Raw genomic sequence first — 20,306 nt, 5'->3', positions numbered from 1 at the left:
CACACACACACACACACACACACACACCTCAATTATATTCTGAGAATTCTCCTTTAATGGGAAAAGGTACTTAGTAATATGTTTTTCACTGAAGGACAAGTGCCCATATGTGTATGTTCTACTGTAAAGTTGACACTTTGTTATAATGTTTAAGCTTCATATTTCAGAACTCCTAGAATTTTTCCCATGTAGTTGACAGTTTCATGTAAATGTATTTCTGATACCAACACAAGATATAGGTATGCCAATAATATAAATGCATTGAATTATTTCACAGAAATTTCAATATAATTCAATACTGTGGCTAAAGTTGTCATTTCAGATAATTTACATATTATTTAATATTCCCAGTAATGAATTCTATAACATTTCAATGTCTAGATCTACTGATATATAAACTAAAAGTCCTGTAATTCTCCTTTACTGTAAAAATATATGATCCAACTAGCTCTAAACTTGTACCCACTCCTTCATAGGTATTTATTGTTCACATATCAAATAAGAGGTACTATATCATTAATAAGTCTGACTCCAAAAATTGACATTTTTACTAAAAGGAAAAACTTACTAATTCAAAATATATAGTGACCTTTTTAATTTGTGCCAATAATTTCTCTCATATCCAGTTAACAATTTTACAAAATTGACTCTTAGAGAAATAGCACAATGTAGTCTGTTCTCATTTTAATTTATTTATAATTTGTGCAAACTTTGCAAGACTGGGGGTGAGTTTACCTTAATATCTATGTCTTGTTTAGTTCACTCCTTAAAAGTCATGGCTTGGTGGCACACGCCTTTAATCCCAGTACTTGGGAGGCAGAGGCAGGCGGATTTCTGAGTTTGAGGCCAGCCTGGGTCTACAGAGTGAGTTCCAGGGCAGCCAGGGCTACACAGAGAAACTCTGTCTCGAAAAACCAAAAAAAAAAAAAAAAAAAAAAAGTCATGGCTTAAAAATAAGCATTCTGATTGCTCAGCCGTTCTGATCAATTACAAATCAAATGTATAACACAATAAAGTAGATATATTCAATAGGCTACAGATATATTCTATAAGCTATGGATAAATATTTCATCCATTTAGAAAGAACATGCTTCACAATTTTATAATTATTATGCAATTGTGTTATCAGAAAAAAATTAACTTTCCCATTTTAAAGATTTTGAATTTTCTTCCCCATTTAAAATCTTTAACCTGCAATTTTAAAATCTAATGTTTTATTGTGCTCTTGTCTTTGGATAAATCACCCACAGAATATATTTACATGAGATCTTAAATCTATTTATTTAGACCTTCCAAATGTTGTCATCCATACCTCTATATGTCTTTTCTTTTCAAATTTTGCTTAAATTTGTGTTATTTTACCCTATCATCACAAAGTCTATTCTATGATTTGTGAAATGGATGTTTTAAAGCATGCACTCTGTGATTCTTAGTGCGAGAAAATACCTTAGGATTTTAGTATTGCTAAATTTACTCTCTATCTTCTTCCCCTTTGGCATGTCTGCTATTTTTTCATTGTCCTTTAATTATGTCAAATTCGGGCATTTACATGTTTTTCCCCTAAAAGGAAGAGGGACAACATGGAATCAGTGTGCTGATTATAACTGTTGAGCAAATCTGACAAGCCTCACCCCTCACTTTGAACTCTATTGTCTTTGTGTACTGTATGTAGTCACTGGGAAGTCTCCTCTAGATTTTGCATTTTGGGAACTGAGGCTTATGATATGCTTTTGTTAACTAAATTAGAATCATGCCTCAGCATTAAAGGCAGGAAAAGGTTTGCAGTTCCAAAGATAAATCCATACAAATAATGAATAATTAAGTGAAGTAATATTTAACTTACTTTGAATACTGCTTTGAAATCAGTAGGATGTATCCTTTTTTAATGTGTTTCTATCAGTTTTTCTCTCTGGTAATATTACAGAGTCCATTGCAAAATGATTTATAGTAAGGAAGGGCTCATCTCATTAGTTGTTTTTGTTGAGGTAAACATAGAATATGTCATGCTATATTTAACTACAAATAATAACTATCTCATCAAGTTTAAGAATTCTAAGACAGTTTTTATCTACCTTTCCACACCCAAAAAAGAAAGGCCTTTTATATTTAAGAAAATTTATTATCAAGCCTCTGTTTGAATATTTTAGGATTTCAGAGCTTGTGCATCCAAAAAAAAAAAAAAGACATTACATTTTAAAAGTTCTTCTTTGTATTTACATAAACTTAGATTTCTGAGTATTTTATATTCTTTGTGAAACTGAAACTAGCAAATTAGATTTAAAAGGAAAAAACAGCAAATGGTTTAAATTTGGTCATATGGAAGAAAGAATAAGATAGTTTTGGAAGTTCAGAAAGCACAGTAGGTGAAAGGTACACAATTTTATCTTGCCCATAAGTAAAGAGACTGGTCTCGTGTTTAGTGGATTTCCAATACTTGGAGTCCAGTACAGAGACTCCAGATTTGATGGCATATACTTGTACTCTAAGCTGCCTTGCATAACGTAGCCAATGTTATGTCTTTTCCAACTGAATTATTAACATAGCTTATCTGATTTCAGAAATCAACATGTAAGCTTAATTTAAAAAGCAGCCTTTCAAAACATTATTTGCCTAAGTCCCTAAGCATGTATTAAATAGGGTATAAAACACAGTGATATGTTGTCAGAGATCCCAGAATGAATAAATAATAAATAAAATCATTTTAAAGCATATCATATATATAATATATGTGTATAATTGTATGTACATAGTAGTGTATATTGTTGAGGAAAGAAATATGTAGATTTCCAAAATTTGATTTCTGATTAATTGCTATGTGATCAAAAACGCAAATAAAATAAATACTGCTTTAAAGTTCTGGTAAAATTTAGCATTTCCCCCATTATATTTAGCAGTGTATTCATAAATGACTTTCTTATTCTTCCAGTTTAATAAAAAGACCTCTGAACACTGATAATGGAATGTGACAGCCAAATCACACAAATGATTTATTGCCCAAACGTTAGCTAGAGTATTCTAGTGATGCTACAAAATCTGTCTTCAGTTTCTGAAAAGTGTAAGGAGGTCCATTGCTGATATTCAGAACCACTTTTTGCATATTAAGATCACTGATATCAGATAAGGTACCTTTAACCAGTTGATAAACTATTTCAGTGGAGTGTGGAGGCACTAAAATGATGAAACTTTTTCCTGTAATGGCAGAATTATTATCGGTAAACAATAGGAGCAATCTGAAATTTTTACGATGTGATAAAGAATAGAGTGTTCCCAAGTTTTCTGACATGGCTTCTTTCATTGCAGTTAGAAACTTGTTATATTAATATACTTGACCAAACTTTTGTTCAGCGTATTGCTTGATTTCTAAAACCAGAGCTTGTCTTAAATTGAGACTGTCTGACCTAATTGTGCATTACCCCCAGTAGCTCATAATTCAGGTGACTGTATAACCCAATTAAATGAAAGTGTTAGTGACCATTAAGCTTAAGTATTATAGAATAAGAATTCTTACTTTTATGTAAAGATTTAATTTCGTTATATATTTTACACACACACACACACACACACACATATATATATATATATATATATATATATGGGGGATATGTATATATAAGTGAAGATGCCCACATAGAATAGAAGAGGACAATGTATTTCCTTTAGCTAGAGTACAGGAGAATGTGAGTCTTCTAATACAGATGCTGGAAGCCAAATCATATCATTTGGAAGAGTAGTCATTTTAAACACTCTTGACCACTAAGCCATCTCTGTAATCACATTAGTGAACAGATTTAAGCATTTATCTGTACTATTGCAAAAAATGAAATTCAAAAGAATACTAATTCTTATGTTTAATTATGTCTAATTAAAATATTGAAGTTTTAGAAAAACTGTAATTGAACCAGTGATATATTAAGAAATCAGATCTTATTAATGATTGAAAACAGATAATGTAGACTTAAAATGATCTGAACCCAATTTTTATAAAAGCATGTTATATTGTACTACAAAAACTGAAAAATCCTAATAAAAATTGGAAAAAAATTTAAAAAGCTGAAAAGTAATGAATGAATAAATGGCTCAAACATTTGAATGAAACTTAACTACTCTTTGTTACATTTTTAAGAGTTTAGGGAAAAATAGATTTAAGTAGGTTTATAATATGACATTTAAAGTTCTTTTAATAACTAATGGTTATGTTACAATGATACCTATTTTTCCTGTTTCATACAGAATTAAAGGAAAAGTAGCCACTCAAAATCTAGTTAAAGGACCAAGTTCCAAATATAGCAATAAGCCTACCCTATCAAGCATTTGCCTATCAACAGCTCCCCCGAGGCAGCAATGTACTTAAGCTATTTCCTGTTTCTAAGCAGCCTCTGTTACTAAAGAAAGAGCCATTACAGAATATATTTAGGAGCTGTATTGATAACTTATTTGCCTTCTCTCACTTTATCTATTCCTAATATTAATGACATAAATAACTTGGCACCATAGTCCATTCAAAGGAAATCCCTATAGCAGTGGTTATATTATTACTTCACATAAGGCCTAAGTCATTCTTCCTTGACATAGAAGTGCCAGAAATAACACTTGTGATTTAAGACTCTTATCTTCCCCAAAATTTCACTTCTGCCATATAATTCACATTTAAGATTTTAAAGCATATTTTCTTATTTCAGTTGAAATTCTACTGAGGTATAATATTCCAAGCAGTACTTTAAGATGGGTATTTAATGTACAGTTTGTACCCCATGGTCTTTAATATTGAATGAAAACATTTTGGTAATTTAATATAATCAAGTAATATTTTTAGAGGCACCCACCCCTGTGTCCTAAGTCTCTACTCTAGTAAGTTCTAGAAAATCAACCCTAAATTGCAAAGTAAGTTTATCATCTAAAAGAAAAGCAAAAACATTCTAATATAATAGTATAGTATCCTAAGTATTCTTAAAATTGAGCACTTAATGATAATTTAATTTCAGTGAAAGAATATAAAAGAGCTCATTTAGCTCTACCCTGTAAAATTTCACACACAGGGCCTCACATTTAAGCTAGATGATTTCACCTCAAAGAAAGAAAATGAAGGATCTTTTTACGTGGTTGGAAAAAAATAAAATTGGAACAAGGGAGATGAGTGTGTACTGGTCTTGGAGAGAAACTGAGTCCAGTTTCCAGAACCCACATATTGGGTAGCTCATAACTGCCTGCTCCAGGGAAATCCGAAGCCTTTGACCTCAACAAGCATTGACACTCATGTACACAAACATATACACTAGGACATAATTTTAAAAGTTTAAAATATTATCAGCAAACATAAACATAGATAAAACAAAACAAAAATAAACTAGAGACACTTGGCATGGAAATATAGACAAGTAGATCTATGACAAGAGTTGACTTTGAACTAAATTCTGAAGATCCTAACATGCCATGCCTGAAGGTTTGCATTATCTCTTAAAGAACATGATGGTTTCAGTAGATAAATATAAACCTGTAATATAATCCAATCTATGTATCAGAAAGACCCCTCTTTTGGCAAAGTAGATATATTGATATAGAAGAATAAGTGTGGAGAGACCATTTAGAAAACTGTTCTAATTATTTAAATTTAAAATCTGGTCCTCCCTCCATTGAACATTACCATTTATCTATGGAGATAAACTAACCTGCTAAAACCAATACCGACAAGTAGGGAATGAGAATTTAACAGTATAATGCTTAGAGCATGCCTCTTAGGGGAGTCTGTTAGCTAATATAGCACTCATTAAATAGCCTGCCAGGTAGCAGTAAGTGAGCCGAAGTGAGAAACGTCATGAGTGTATTTGATATTTAAATAATGCCAATAACAAATATATACACCTATCTCGTGCAGTACTCACTGGTCAGACAAGAGTTTTAAAACATTGAAAAGAGCACATAAGGCACATGTCTAAGAGTGTGAAGAAGTCTTATCAAGAGAATTCACAAAGGAGAAATTTTATCCAAGGGGAATGTCTTTAAAATTAAAATGGCAGGGTCTCATTGTATACCGTACTCTAGGACTCAAAAGTTCAGAGATCCTTCTGCCTTCACCTTCCAAGGGCTGAAATTGCAGATAATTGCCACCACACAGACTAGATCTGACATCTTAGTGACAATATGGTGTGGGTGTCTGTAGCTCAACTTTTTTGGTAAGTTGCTTTAGCAACTCCTGAGGCAAAGTATCAGTTCTTTGGAACTTCAAGATTTGGCCATACTAAATCTAGAAGCTGCATTTGATTTCAGATGGACTGTTTCTATGGGGAGCAATGTAATGTAGTGTATACTTCCCAGGATGACTTTTTCATCACCATGGTAACCAATCTGCCCACACATTAAGATCAATAATCATTGCTAGTATGGCTAAAACTAAAGTCTTGGTTGTCAAGGCCTTCTATAATTAAACTATATTATTTTATTAAAGAAAAGTTGCTACTTATGCTTTTGAGATATCTATTGATTTTCCACAAAGGGGAAAACGGGCTCTCTAGTGTTGTACTGAAGATTTACAATAAGGAAGAAAAAATTGTCATCCTGACATTTTATTTTTAGCCAGGTTCTGGTTTTATGTCTATTCATGGTGTGTACTCTGCTTAGTCAATTGCTGAGAAATAATGTCTTACTTTAAACTATTTGACAGCCTTCCTAAATAGTACTAAGCCCATGTGATTGATACACTACTTGGTGGTGGTTTGAAGCTACTTTTAATTTAGTTTGAGATTTTCTGAATTGCTTCAAAATCCAAGATTGATGTCTTTTAGATTACTTGTGCCCTTAACCAAATCAAGAGATGTGTTGTTCTAGAAACTTGATTATTAGTATTCATGGATGTAAGAAGGGGTTGATGTAATATTTCATAATAAATCTAGATATAGCATCATATGTTGATTTCTGATGAAGTAGCTCTTCAAAAATATAAAAACCAGTATGTTTTACAATGTGTTCATATATGTGTATGTGTATATGTGTACATACAGGCATTTGTGATAGTAGTATGTATATATGTATCAAAGAACTCTTAAACTGTAGTCCTATGTGTTTTCATATATTTATATATACAATAATGATGCTAATAACATAAACACATAGGCACATAAAATAAATGAGACCACTGTCGTGGAGTTCTTTGGTAAACTGCTCCATAGCTATCATTGGTTTGCTTTTCCCTTACCCCACAAACAAAGTAATCAAACCAAATGGTAATGGAGTTTTAAATGAAATTTGGGAATCCCAAATATACCCCATTTTGCATATCCCTATGTAATACAAAATGACTTGAAACAGGCTTTTTCCTTAATACTTGCCTATTTTTATGCTAGAGAAGGCAGCATAGTCTTTTATAAATAAAATATAATGCATAGAAATATTTAAATCAGTGAAATACAGAGTTCTTGTTTTTTTAAATGTATTACATGCAACCCCATCAACCACTATAAAATTGATTAATTTACAGATAAGAAGCAAATGTACTAAGATTAAACTTCTTTCATGTTTCAATACAAATTACGTTTTAAGTTCAGGAGAACCTTCTGACATTTCAAAAATTTGAATTTTATAAAAGGAATTATCACCTTAGTTAAGCTCCTGTATGAGTCCACTTTTCTGTAATTATACTGGTGAGTGTAAAATTCAACATGTGATAATAAATGTTAAACACAGGCATGGCAGCTCTCACAATAGCTCTAAAGCCATTCGTATTTTCCCTAAGAACACTGAGAGTCAGCATCTTTGTAACTCTTAAGTAAACTTCAATTTTCTTTATAAGAGCAGCTCTATACAATATTGTTCAGAAGGAGAAATGAAACTCATATGTAATGTAATATTTTAAATGGAATACTCCCCATAGGTTGCTAGATTCTGTACTTTTCTATCCCAAATACTGGATGAGTTTACTGGTATAAAATCTAATAACCATCATTTTTAAGACAAATAAGATTGAATATGAATACTCATTAACTCAGGTTTTTAATTAAGATAAAAAGTTGTGCTAATAGTTTTCATCCATGGTACATTTCTTATCTCGACAGTTCTGCAGTAGTTTTTACCATATAGTGTCATGGAAAGGACATAATACATATCACTAAAATAGAATTTAAGTGTTGAATTGTGGAACTATTTAAACAAAGGAGCTTGATGATATGATAATTATAGATTAGAAAATAAAAAGTATATGAAAATGTTACATTAGCTATATAACAGATTTGAAGTAAAGAAAAAATATTAGTGATAAGTGAAGTGTTCTTGAATTTTCTGCTTGTTCTTGGCACTTGCTTTGCTGGAGAAGGTATTTTTCATGGTCCTGAAACTCAATTGGCAGTGCCCCCAAAGCAGCTTATCTCCTTTCCAGAGTTGTTAATGAGTAAATGATCCCAAATGTCAGACTAGCATGCCAAGGAGGTTATTAATAAAGCATTAACATTTAGAAGTTATTGAAAGAGGAAAATCAATATTGCAATGTTTTAAGTATTCCTCTCTCAAAAACAGTAAGCAAAAATTCATTTCTAATTCAGTTCTACAATCAAGGCAGTATGTAGTTTGGGAAGAAATAATCTTTAGATGATACGAGTATGGAAAAACTCCTTTTCTTACTCTCCTACAATATTTTCACTGCTGCCCCCAACCACCTGTTATGTTCTTGTTGAAAATAAGTTAGATTTCACCAACTTTTAGATTAAGTGCTCCTCTCCCCCTGTGGCCCTTTGCTCTCCTAGCATGACATGATGCTGAAGCTGACACTGAATGACATTCTTTAAAAATAATAGTGCTCTTACCATATGGCAGAACTTTGAGGATAGTTTAAAATTCACTATGAGAATAAGCATAGAGTAGAGTGGAGCTGAGGAGGTAGCTCAGAGGTGCCACAGAGGTGAAGGAGAGCCCAGAGAAATAGCTATAGGGTATATCTATTAGATAGTACTTGGAAAGATATTGCTGTTGATATTCATTTATTTTTAAACAATGTTTTGAAAAATTAGCAAGTACAGCCACTGACTGCCACTAAGGAAGATGGGCAGGAAAGTTACGCTTTCCACAGCTTCAACATTTATTGTGCAGAGTTCAAGTTATCTCGTCAGCAAATTGGTCAAAGAACATAAAAAGAAGATATATAACATTTTACTTCAGCACCCCATCTCCCCAGTTAACATAGCTGGTATCCTACTGCAATCTCTTGGAGAAACCAAGTCAAGTGCGATGGTCATATACAGTAGCTTCTGAGATGAAAATGTAATTAGGACTTTAAAGACATTTTTACCACCTGATCACTTAAGTGGACTGAAGTTCAGGTCAGGAAAAACTGCATTTCAAAGTACTTATGAGGTCTTCAAAAGTCTTAAAAAGAAGTATCATAGTAGGATTGGAACTATTAAATGAAATGATTTAGAAGCAAACTTAAGCCAGGTGGCGGTGGCTTTTATCCCTGAGGCAGAGGCAGGTGGATCTCTGAGTTTGTGGCCATCCTGATCTACAGAGCGAGTTCCAGGACAGCCAGGATAAATAAATAAATAGATAGATAAATAGGAACGAACAAACAAACGTAAATATTGTTAATTCCAGTGTTTTCACTTTGGCAAAGCCATACATGATGACACATAAAGTGTTGAGTGACTCATGTATTCACCAGATTTTCAGTTCTCATCACTAAGTTATTTCACACCAATCATCATATTATCTAACTACTTCCTTTTGATAGAAACATATAAAGTCACTGTAAAGTTTACATCACTTACATTTAAAACCTACATTATTCTTCTCTAGAAAGTATCGGGGAAGTTTTGCTTTCTGTGTAGTGAGTTTGTCACTCAAAATTTAGCCACTATGCTGCTTTAGCCATTCGAGCAGAAACTAAGGACTTTAAAGCTTTATTTTAAAGTAAGTATTCATTAATTATGAAAATCTCTCCATTACTCAAATGAAGTATCTAAAAATAGTAATGGATAATAATGGAGGAATCACATTTATTGCTATTTATTTATTCTTCTCTCATATATTACATCTGACCTCAGTTTCCTCTCCCTCCTCTCCTCCCAGTCTCTCCCCCAATCTACCTTCTCCCCCAGATCCACTCTTCCTCTGTTTCCCTTCAAAAAAGGGCAGGCCTCCAGGGATATCCACCAAACATGGCATAACAAGTTACAGTAAGACTAGGCACATAGCCTATTAAGGTTAAACTACACAGGTGAGTAAGAAGAAAAGGGTCCCAAAGGCAGGCAAAAACATCAGAAACAGCCCCCACTCCCTCTGTTAGGAGTCTCATAAAACACCAAGCAAAAGAACTATAATATATATGCAGAGGACTCAGGTCAGAACTAAACTGACTCCATGATTCTTGCTTCAGTCTCTATGAGCCCCTATGATCCCTGGTTAGTTGATAATATGGTCTGAGAGGAGACCACAATGTATCTCAGAGTCAAAGTTAGACTTTTATAGGGTAGTCTCACTTTGAAGTGGGTCTTTTTATGTTTGAGATGATGTTACACTTGTAGGTGAGGCGTGCACCTTTAGCCCTTTGTGCCTTTACCTGTTGAACTGGATGGCCAGTGCTTTTAGTTTACATTCACAATGCACATACCTAACCATACAATTGGTTCAACTGGGCTGAGTCTAGGAATATCTTTGTAGTTTTTCTATTTGCCTCAAAAATAAATAGGAATTATTTTACTCAACATAAATCTCAGATGGCTCCACAGACCCTGGGCAGCAAGGAAAGAGCTAACTCTCCTAAGACTGGACAAACACCTGCCATACCCATTCCTCTAGGCTCCCCAGAGACACATTGCCCCAATGCCAGCATGAAGCAGCCAGATATCACAACAACCCTATTCCTGCTTTGCTATCGCCTCTTTCTAATTTTTTTCTTTTTTAACTAAACCAAAATGGGGGAATGTTGGTATTCTGTCTAAACTTCACCCCCACAGTTCCAGGCAGCAGCCAGGTATGTTCCTCCCCACAGTTACCTGGCAACAGCCAGGTAGGCTTGGCCCAGTATAAAAGGGGCTGCTTGGCCCCCTCCTCTCTCTTGTTCTCTTGCCTCTCTCTTGCCTCTTGCCCCCTTGCTCCTCCTCTCTTCCCATTCCACCCCCCTCCCCCAACGTGGCCATGGCTGGCCTCTGCTTCTCTACTCTCTCCTTCTCTCTATCTTCCTCTGCCTCTGCTCCCCTCTTAGCTCCCCTCCTCTACTCTATACTATTAAAAAAATCTTATCAATTGAGAATTTATTCAACAAGTTTATCAAGACCTTTTTTGTTTTTCATAATTTCAGGAGACCCAGATATGTCCAACACCTTCTTCAGCAAATTTTTGAACTTGACTTAGCTGAGCAATAGTGTTCCACTGATGGACGGACTGCAATGAAATGCTAATACCATCTCCCCCTCAAGGCCCATGACTTAGAAACTACTTGTATATACAGGATAGCCATTGATATTAGTTCAACCAATTCTACCCATCTGGTACCCTTTGCCAGTCCAACTGTCCTGAAGTAGATCTCAAACTGCAGTGAGTAAAAAAGACATCACTTGTATAAACTGCAAATTCCAGCATTCCATAAGCAGAAATCCTGATCCAGCAGGTGAGAAGTACCACATAGAAATGTGTGTTTAATGAGCACCTCCATCCTTAAGAGACTCTAGTCAGTGGTGCTTACCACAAAGAGTTGAGGAGATACCTTTCTTTAGGGAGTTACTTTCTTTTATGCTAATATTAACAGACTGGTAATGAGCTCCTACCATTGTGAAATAGTGGTTCTTCCCCATAATCTTTTCTAAACTAGGGAGATATTTTTCAGTCTTTTGTATAAAACTCAGTAATCTCATAGAGACAATATTGTATAATTAAACCCACTTGATTACTAGGGTTCTAGTTAAGTTTAGTATGGATTAAATGTGCATTAGGGGATATGCTAGAAATGAAAATATTCATGTAATATTATTTCTTCATGTAATATTATTTCTACAAGGAAATGATGAATGTGTCCAAAACTTACAAAATAACTATATAGAAAATTAAGGGCAGTTTAAATTGAGATATGACTTTATACTCCAGGTTAGATTGCCCCTGATTTTCCAGCTTGAAAGCCCATACCAGACAATACTTATTAAACAGCAATAGGACCTAGAAATAGGTTCCCAGCATTATAATCTTTTAAAGGATGAGGTGTTACATGTTATTTCATTTGACCTACATAGAAAAATTACTTAGTTCTCATCTCCCTTTCTGCACATCGTATGGTGTGATAAATAATTGCTTCTTCTGGTTACTGAAATATACTCTTTCATTTTCTATATATCAGTTATTTCCCCTTCGCATTTTCTACAGGATGTAGCAATAGACAGAATGCTTTCTCTAATCTCTCTCTCTCTCTTTGTTCGGGGTATATATCTAAATACATTGACATGATGCAGCAGATAAAATTCGACCTTATGCTAGAGATAACAAACATTGCTAATATGTGCCTGCTGACAACATTTGAATTCCTGAAGATACAAAATAAAATGAACAAAAAGAGAGACGAGAGTTTATCTGAACTTGTCCTCACTTTTCCCATCATTCAAAAACATTATTCTCTTCCAGTTTCTAAACTCCTTGGTGTGTGGCTCATGCTCAGATATAAAATCACCTTTTTGTCATGCTTCTTGCTGTAGCTTTTCATTTTTTTTCACTGTGTGTCCTTTACTGTGAGGCCTCCTCATCAGAATGGTACTGGCCAGGCTACTTGCTCTGACTCAAGACAGTAGCATTTGTGTCCAAGTCAAAGACCAGAAAACCCTTCTTCATACTTTCTGACTGAGTGAAAAGGAGGAAACATTTAGAAATACATTTGGATTTTTTTAAAAGACTGATGGTTTTGCATCTGTGTGGAGAATAGCCAACTTTTCTGATTCAAACTATAGATGTGTGTGTGCAAGTTAGAGGTGGGAAAAGATTTGTCTGTTTGTTATTGTATATAATTGGAAGCTTGGCATTCCAAACAAACTAAATCAAAATTGGTCCCATTTATGACCAAGTAGACTTGCATGCCAACAGAAAGACATTATAGTATTAAAACCATATGCAATTTTAGGCATATTTTTTCTATTTTCTCTTCATGGGTACTGCATGATGGTATTTCTAATACAAATACTGATGTGCTTTGGAAAAATGGCACTCGCAGGTCTTTCATCATATTGTATCACTGCTTTATTATATTAGGCTAATACACTGCGAGAGTTGGTAGAACCTCTCCATGCCAAATCGGATCCACTTCTGTTGGCACTCAACCCATTGGAATCACAGATTGATAAGCTAATGTTTAGAGAATTTAGATGGAAGAGAGTCGGCACGGCGCAGACTCAACATCAACCTCTTGCAAGCAACTAAAATGGCCTCGTCCTTGATGTTTATAACAGAAAACAGACTTGTAAAAAGCTTAGATCATCAAGTGTTGTGGATTTGGGGCCTCCGTAAAGGGATATTAAGAGGGGCAGGCCACTCTTAAGAAGAATTCGAGCTTTCGACAGTGGGACTAGCATAAGATCAAAACCAATCAAGATGGAACACAGTAGCCGAAAACTGCCATTTTTATGGGAGAACAGAGGGTAAAGGGTCTTGCCTGGGGAAGGGCTCTGTGGCGATACCTCAGTTGTGTTCTCCTGACACCAGGAAGAGAGGGATCAGCACCAATAATTTAAAAATCCTATCTGTTTAATGGACTCTTAATGGTTAAGGCAAAGCAGCGGAAGCAAATTCTGTGTTAAGTGTATTTGCATTTTTAAAATTTGACATGCTGTATTGTACTAAATTAAGTGTAATCTATTAAGGCAAGGTGTACACACCCTGCTCTGAAACTCACTATGTTTATTCTATTATTAAAGCATATTCAGGTGTAAGGCAGACTGCTTTCAGTGACACTAATGACGGAAATTTCTCATGCCAGGCTTTATTAGATTCCTCAGTGAAAACTCCTAACTTTCTCCTTTTCCTTGGCACTTACATAGAAGTGATATTGCCTCATAAGCTGGAATGAGCTATTCTTTTTCTGTAGAATATTCCAATCTATAGGCTGTGGTTTTCCATATTTGAAAAAGTATTTTGTCTGAATGTCTTTCAAACTAGCTTCAGATATTATTTAATAATACTATGTAACTGGGTCCCCTGTGGCTCAATATTGCTTATTTTTCTTCTGTGGTAGATGTGAAATTTCCTTTAGTTGGGTAAGATAACACTGTAATGATTTTAATGCTAATTAATGGATATTTCATACTGTGCGGTGAAAAAGTAATTTAATATTGTATTATGAAATGTTTTTCTTCCTGTTGCTGCAGTGTGTGGTATTGCATAATATGAATACCTGTAAAAATATAAATTGCTTAAAAATAAAAATATTACCAGTTGGTACCAGATCTTTTTAGAAAGTTAAATAATTTGCTAAGTATGCTTGATAGCGAATATCTTTCTAATGAAAAAAAAAATCTATGCTTCTTTCTCACAAATGAAATTTGTGTTGTGAATAAAAATCACATTGATCTGCCTTAGAACTGCCTCTGTTCTCCAACCATTTTCATGTGTTTTAAGGATATCTAAAGAATGGTAGTTCTTGGTATATAGAAATAAGTCATATTTATTTTATTGGCATTTAATATTAATGCAATTCTATTGGATCATGCTCCCTGTTTAAATCCTAGTAAAATTTTATGATCTGAAGAATTTTAGGGGGGGTACCTCAATGAGTGTGGTGACTATGTATTAATTTTCAAATAAAATCCCTTAGTTTGGCTTTGAAGCTGTCCCTATTATAAATTTCTGCCTTAGACTTCCAGTTTTATTGGTTACATTTTCTAAATTCTGTGGGTAAATCTGGATTCTGTCAATCATTTCTTTGTTTGCCTCTCAAAGAACCATCCCTTCTTAGGGTTAGTAAAGCAGCGCTAGAGATGCCAGTGTTCTGTCATTTGAACTGTTCATCACTAGAAAAAAAAAATTTTAAAAAAAAAACTATCATATCCTGAACAGACCACCACTGTCATATAGTTCTTATTAAACTACTGAATTTGGCAGAAGAAAAGGGTGTAGAATAAACTTTAGCTTTAAGTATTTTCATCACAACCTATGGAAGTAAGATTTAATGTTGTAAAAGAATTGACAGTTATAGCCACTGGACACACTTAATTTATAAGTACAGGATTTACCTGATCTAAAAAGAATAGAAAACCGTATCAATGTAGGTATATCCAATTGCTTGGTCCTCTTTAAAGAAAGGAATTTTAATTACTAAATTAATTTTTCCTTCTGAGAAACAGTTGCCTTAATGGTAATGTTTAAGTGTTATTTCACCTAAAAGATTATACATGGTTTTTAAATATTAAATAACTAATTGGCTGCAAAGGAAAAAACTAAAAGCTAACTTGTAAAATCTTTTCTAATACAACAAGCTGACTTCCCTTCCTCCCTAGTTCTACAAAATTAGATATAGCAAGTTGTTTGATATAACGGCCTGAATTAAACTATAAAACAATTCAAGTTATAGTATTAACTTGAAGTTATTTAATCACCTTTAATATAAAACTTACAAAGATTTTAAATCCACTAAAAGCCTGTCACCTTAAATATAAATAAATTGTTCTCCATGACAAGATAGTAAATTAGTATTCATAAAAATAATCCTGTGGTCTCGATGCAAATGACAATTGCCCTTTGGGACAAAAATAGTGTTCCACATACTTGATATGATTAGCCTAGAAGCCGCCAAGTGCTTTCTGGTTGTATAAGAACAACTGCCACTCAGAACTGACTGATGACGAATAGTACTATGTCTGACCTTCTCTATCGTCTGTAATTTAACCTTTCCCAACCTTCTGTGCTCATTACACAACCGTTTCCACGGGCACATCATTGTCCAATTTTTAAAAGAATATAATTCTCTTCCCAAACATGTACCAAGAATCCATTCCCCATTGCTGTTTGCAGAGTCCAATTGATGTATTTCTTGGTTTTGTTTTCATCTTTTACTCTGCATTAACAATGCCATTGCAGTGGCAGGGAAATCAGAAGACAAAAGTGATGTTTTGTTGTCTTTAGTTTCTACCAAAGAAACATGAACAGTGCTACACAGTTACTTTTCAGTAATCATGCAGTCACCTAATGAGAATCTTCTTTGATGTGTGTTATTAATAAAGTAAACTATCACTCCATTTGAATTTGTTGAGAGCATGTTAAGCATTGTGGTAGATAGACAATGGGAAATGCAGATGTCAGTGACACAAATTCCCCTTATAGAAGTCACAGTATAGATGTTTGAAGGAGAATCTATTAACATACAGGAAAAAAATAATTAGATTTTCTCCTTGAGTTTTATATCTCATCTTTTTTTCAGTTTCTTGTGTATATTTATAGCATATACGGATAGACTACTAAATGTGTATGAATTATGAACAACACAATTGTTTTAGCCTGTAATAGTGAACAGTGAAAAAATGTTTACAAACCACTGCGCCTAAATGCATAAAATTCACTAACCAAAAATTTTGGAGCAATTGAGGAGTACATTATAATCTGCTCGAGGCATTACAACAAACTGGTAATTTTTTATTAGCTAATCTTTTACTTGAGCTTTTCTTTATTTTTTTTAACGACCTGGTAACCCTGTGCAGCCTGCAGAGAACCAATGAATTACGTGATGCTAACTAACCATGTTACTAGATTCCTCATGTATGAATGATTCCTGCCAAGTATGACACAGCCAGATATGATCATCTCTTGGCATAGAATGCAAATCAACTACTTCGTTTGACCTTCAAATCCACCAGTCAATGAAATTTCATATAAAAGGGGGGACTTATAAGTGCTCCTTGCTTTAATATAATGGATTTTTTTAAATGCGTGATCTGACACAGACCTAATTTTTATGCTACAAATGTAAATATAATTTGCGGAAAGTTTTATTCCTTCATAGTTCCAGCTTTCATGAATAAATTAGACGCCAATTAAAATGTCATTTCAGCAATGCTACACGTCCTCGGTGGGAATCACAGAAGGTTCCTATATATGTCCTTTTATTTGAATGTGCTACACTTTGCCAATTTTCAGAAACATTCACTCAAATTGCAAACGAGCTGGTTTTTAACCACCCAATGGCTGAAGTGCCACACTGAAAGAAATTCAGTTGAGAAGCAGGCCTCACCAAGTGTTTGCCTCATCTTCCAAGGCAAGCTTCTTCTAAGAGAAGAAAAAGCAAAGTTTGAGAAGAGAGAGGACCCTGAAGGGAAATGTGAAGGAGACGAAGAGGAAGAGGGCAAAGAGAGAAGAAAATAAAGGTGCTTTCATGTTTGCGGTTGCAACAGTAGCCCTGTAGACTTAATTGAGATTCATCTGGGAAAAATCAAGAAAACCAATTGAAAACTAAAAAAGAAAATAAAGGTCTGTTTTTGTCTTGAATGTTGAGTTCTGTGTTGTTTTGACTGTTGAACACAGTGAATCAGATTTATAATGTGACTCAGCCCCTCACTCCCTTCTTTTGAAAATAAAAGGACTCTTTGTGTAGTCTTAGAATGTTAAATCATTGGTGACATTTTGTGGTAGCCTGGCTTCTCAGTCCCTCATCCTTGCTCATTCCACTACTGTGTCTTGTGCAGTGTTGCATATGTGTATGGTGTATAAAGGACTAAGCGGGGACTTTCTTATCTCTGATAGGAGCCACACCATCCAACTACTACTTCAAAATGTTTCCATGTTCTGTGTCATTGTGGTTCCTTGTTCAGACGTGCTGCCCAAATAGACCTATGCTTGGCTTTTTGTACAGCTGTCAAACCAAATACCTTGTAGAATTATGTTGTCTTTTGGTTGGATGCTTTTTGCCTCAAATAATGTTAAGAAGGAGACAGGGGAGAATTTTGTTTTGATATCGTTATTTATAATTTTATATTTAATCTTTGCTTAGTCTTCTTAAAGTAGAACTTCACTGATATTGTATAAAAATTAAAGCTTCTGCAGTATTCCACAATATTAAAAGTTAAGGTAAAGAGGCTGGGTTGAGATGTAGTTCAGTGATAGGATGTTTGCCTAGAATGTACAAGACCCTTCATTTGATCCCCAGCAGAGAAGTGGGAGACAGAGACACAAAGAAATAGAGAAAGAGAACAGGCTAGATCAAAATGTAACAAGATATATATGCCCTACAGTATTAGGTAATATGAGAAAGATTTCTCTTAAAAAATTCACTGTGTGAAAATAAGTCTACCCTCCTTAAATTCTAAAACTATTATTTAGATCCTTTTTTCTTTCACCTTCTTTCTAGAACCGAAAAAGTAACAATACATTATGCCACCTGATACCTTAACTACTATAATTCCCATCTGTTAGACCTCTTACTGGTACCCAAACCCCTACTTTCAGAAATCGCATCTGTCTTTACATGCAATCTTGCCCTGAGGCAAATGGAATAATTATTAAAAAATTCCCCAGTGCCCTTTCCTGGATTATGATTTTATAAAATTGAATTATTCTGTTCAAATGTGTCCTTATTTGTACAACTCCATTTAGTGACCATAAGTGACTATTTTTTGTGTCTTTCTTCTTCCTAGGCGTCCTCATTTGAAGTTCTCCATAATGGATCTATCTTGCTTGTAACTTGAAAATCCACTCTTTTCATAGGCTTGCATCCACCCATCCATCAAACTCCTCTATGTGCTGAAAATAGTTCATGGATGAACCAACAGAGAATTTTTTAAAGTTTTTATTTAAATGAATTTTCATATTTTAAGAGAGATATATTTAGGCATTAAAATTCATCATAGCACACACTGATAGCATGTGATGGCAGATGATAAGGGGTTTTCTAGTGGAAAAAAAATGATCATAACTATTCTCAGCTACTAACCTCAGCAGAAGAGCAAAAAGTTAAATCCAGAATTTAAACAAAACAACTTTTTAATCCTAAAGGTGAATCCTTTAAAGTTAAGGTGTTATTTTAGACTTTGGGGGCAGTTTTAGCTGTATTCTTTTAAAACATGTTTAGAGCATCCTTAGCATAACCCAAGGGATGGCGGTCATAATTGACACAAATCATGGGTATAACTTGTCACCCCCTTAAGTGTTCTATCTCTGACGTTCATATTCTTTGCCAGATTATGAGCATACAGAACTATTTCTGTGTAGTTCAACTTAGTAAAGTTGTGCAGTCTGTTTATAGTTTGTATCAGATTGGAAACCTTTTCTGTGGAAAGCACAGGAATTTCTATTAAAAGATTGCATGCAAAGCACACAATAAATGTTTACAATGATGCATTTTGAAGGAGTCTCACATTAATTGGTACCTCTAATTAAATGCACACTAAATAATTAAGTTCTCCCCTGATATAAATTGACAATTTCTTAGTATCATGTGAAGATCACATGAAATCATGAATGTTAGACATTTACCCTACTGTCTGGCACAAATTAATGTTCTTTAGTATTGTCGTTAATTAGGGAATCTACTTTTAAAACTATATCTGAAAGCTTAATATTACATGATTGATGGTGGAATGAATAACATTCTATATTTATGCCTTGGACCAGTTTAAGAAGTATTCCTCAAATAAGACCCTTACTACCCAAAGAAGAATCTAGTTCATTTTTATTACTATATTTATTACAAACAAACTGATATATTTCTAATTGATTTAACATCATTATTCATACAATTTTAAAGTAAAATAAGACCTTCATTTGATCATCTAGATCAAAAATCCATACTTGTAACTGTCTTAATTTTCCTCAAAAATATTGAAGTGAAGTATTTTCTTAACAATTTTTAAATGTTATCAATTCTGTTAGTATGTGTCAGAAGTGTCCTTATATTTGCTTACAAATATATCCATGTGATTCATTTTAATTTAATTTAAAACATTATTGCTGAGCATGGTAGATTATATAACTGTAATCCCAGCACTTGGGAGACAGAGGCAAAAGGATTACCATGAATTTGGAGGCTAGTCTCATGTGTTGCAGGGTGCAGCCTGGGCTACATAATGAATTGCAGGCCACCCTAACCTACACAGTGAGCTCCTGCCTAAAAATCAAAGACATTATTTTTGACATTAACTTCTGATCAGTTCCTGTATTGCCGATGTACTAGGTACTGCTATAGCAGTCGCATGAAATCTAAAAGTCTATTAGATAACTGGACGATCATAATCAAAAATGCCAGCAAATACCATTCCATCTTAGGAAATCTAAAAAAAAAATGGAAATCATTAAGTATTAATTAACCAGGAGAACTCTATTAAATAGCATTTCTGTGTTTAATTGTTGTCTTAAAATACTAAATGATATGA

At 34.0% G+C, this 20,306-nt stretch overlaps 1 protein-coding gene across 7 annotated transcripts in view; it reads left to right on the top strand.

Moving 5' to 3' along the window:
- The window catches only part of Cnksr2 (connector enhancer of kinase suppressor of Ras 2), a 230,361-nt gene that overhangs the window by 199,723 nt on the left and 10,332 nt on the right, over positions 1–20,306 (top strand). For 3 of the 7 annotated variants that reach the window (XM_029534593.1, XM_029534592.1, XM_021187766.2), the window contains one exon: positions 13,207–17,284. The exons of the other annotated variants lie outside the window; for them this stretch is intronic. In XM_029534593.1, coding sequence (XP_029390453.1) covers positions 13,207–13,211 — 5 coding nt within the window. In that variant the 3' untranslated portion in view covers positions 13,212–17,284. Of the gene's footprint in view, positions 1–13,206; positions 17,285–20,306 lie in introns of those variants that run through there. 7 annotated transcript variants of the gene reach the window in all.

The sequence above is a fragment of the Mus pahari genome, chromosome X, assembly GCF_900095145.1.
Source record: "Mus pahari chromosome X, PAHARI_EIJ_v1.1, whole genome shotgun sequence".
NCBI classification, from domain to species: Eukaryota; Metazoa; Chordata; class Mammalia; order Rodentia; family Muridae; genus Mus; species Mus pahari.
Note: the sequence above shows the minus strand (reverse complement) of the source record. Positions and strands in the feature narration are given on the sequence as shown.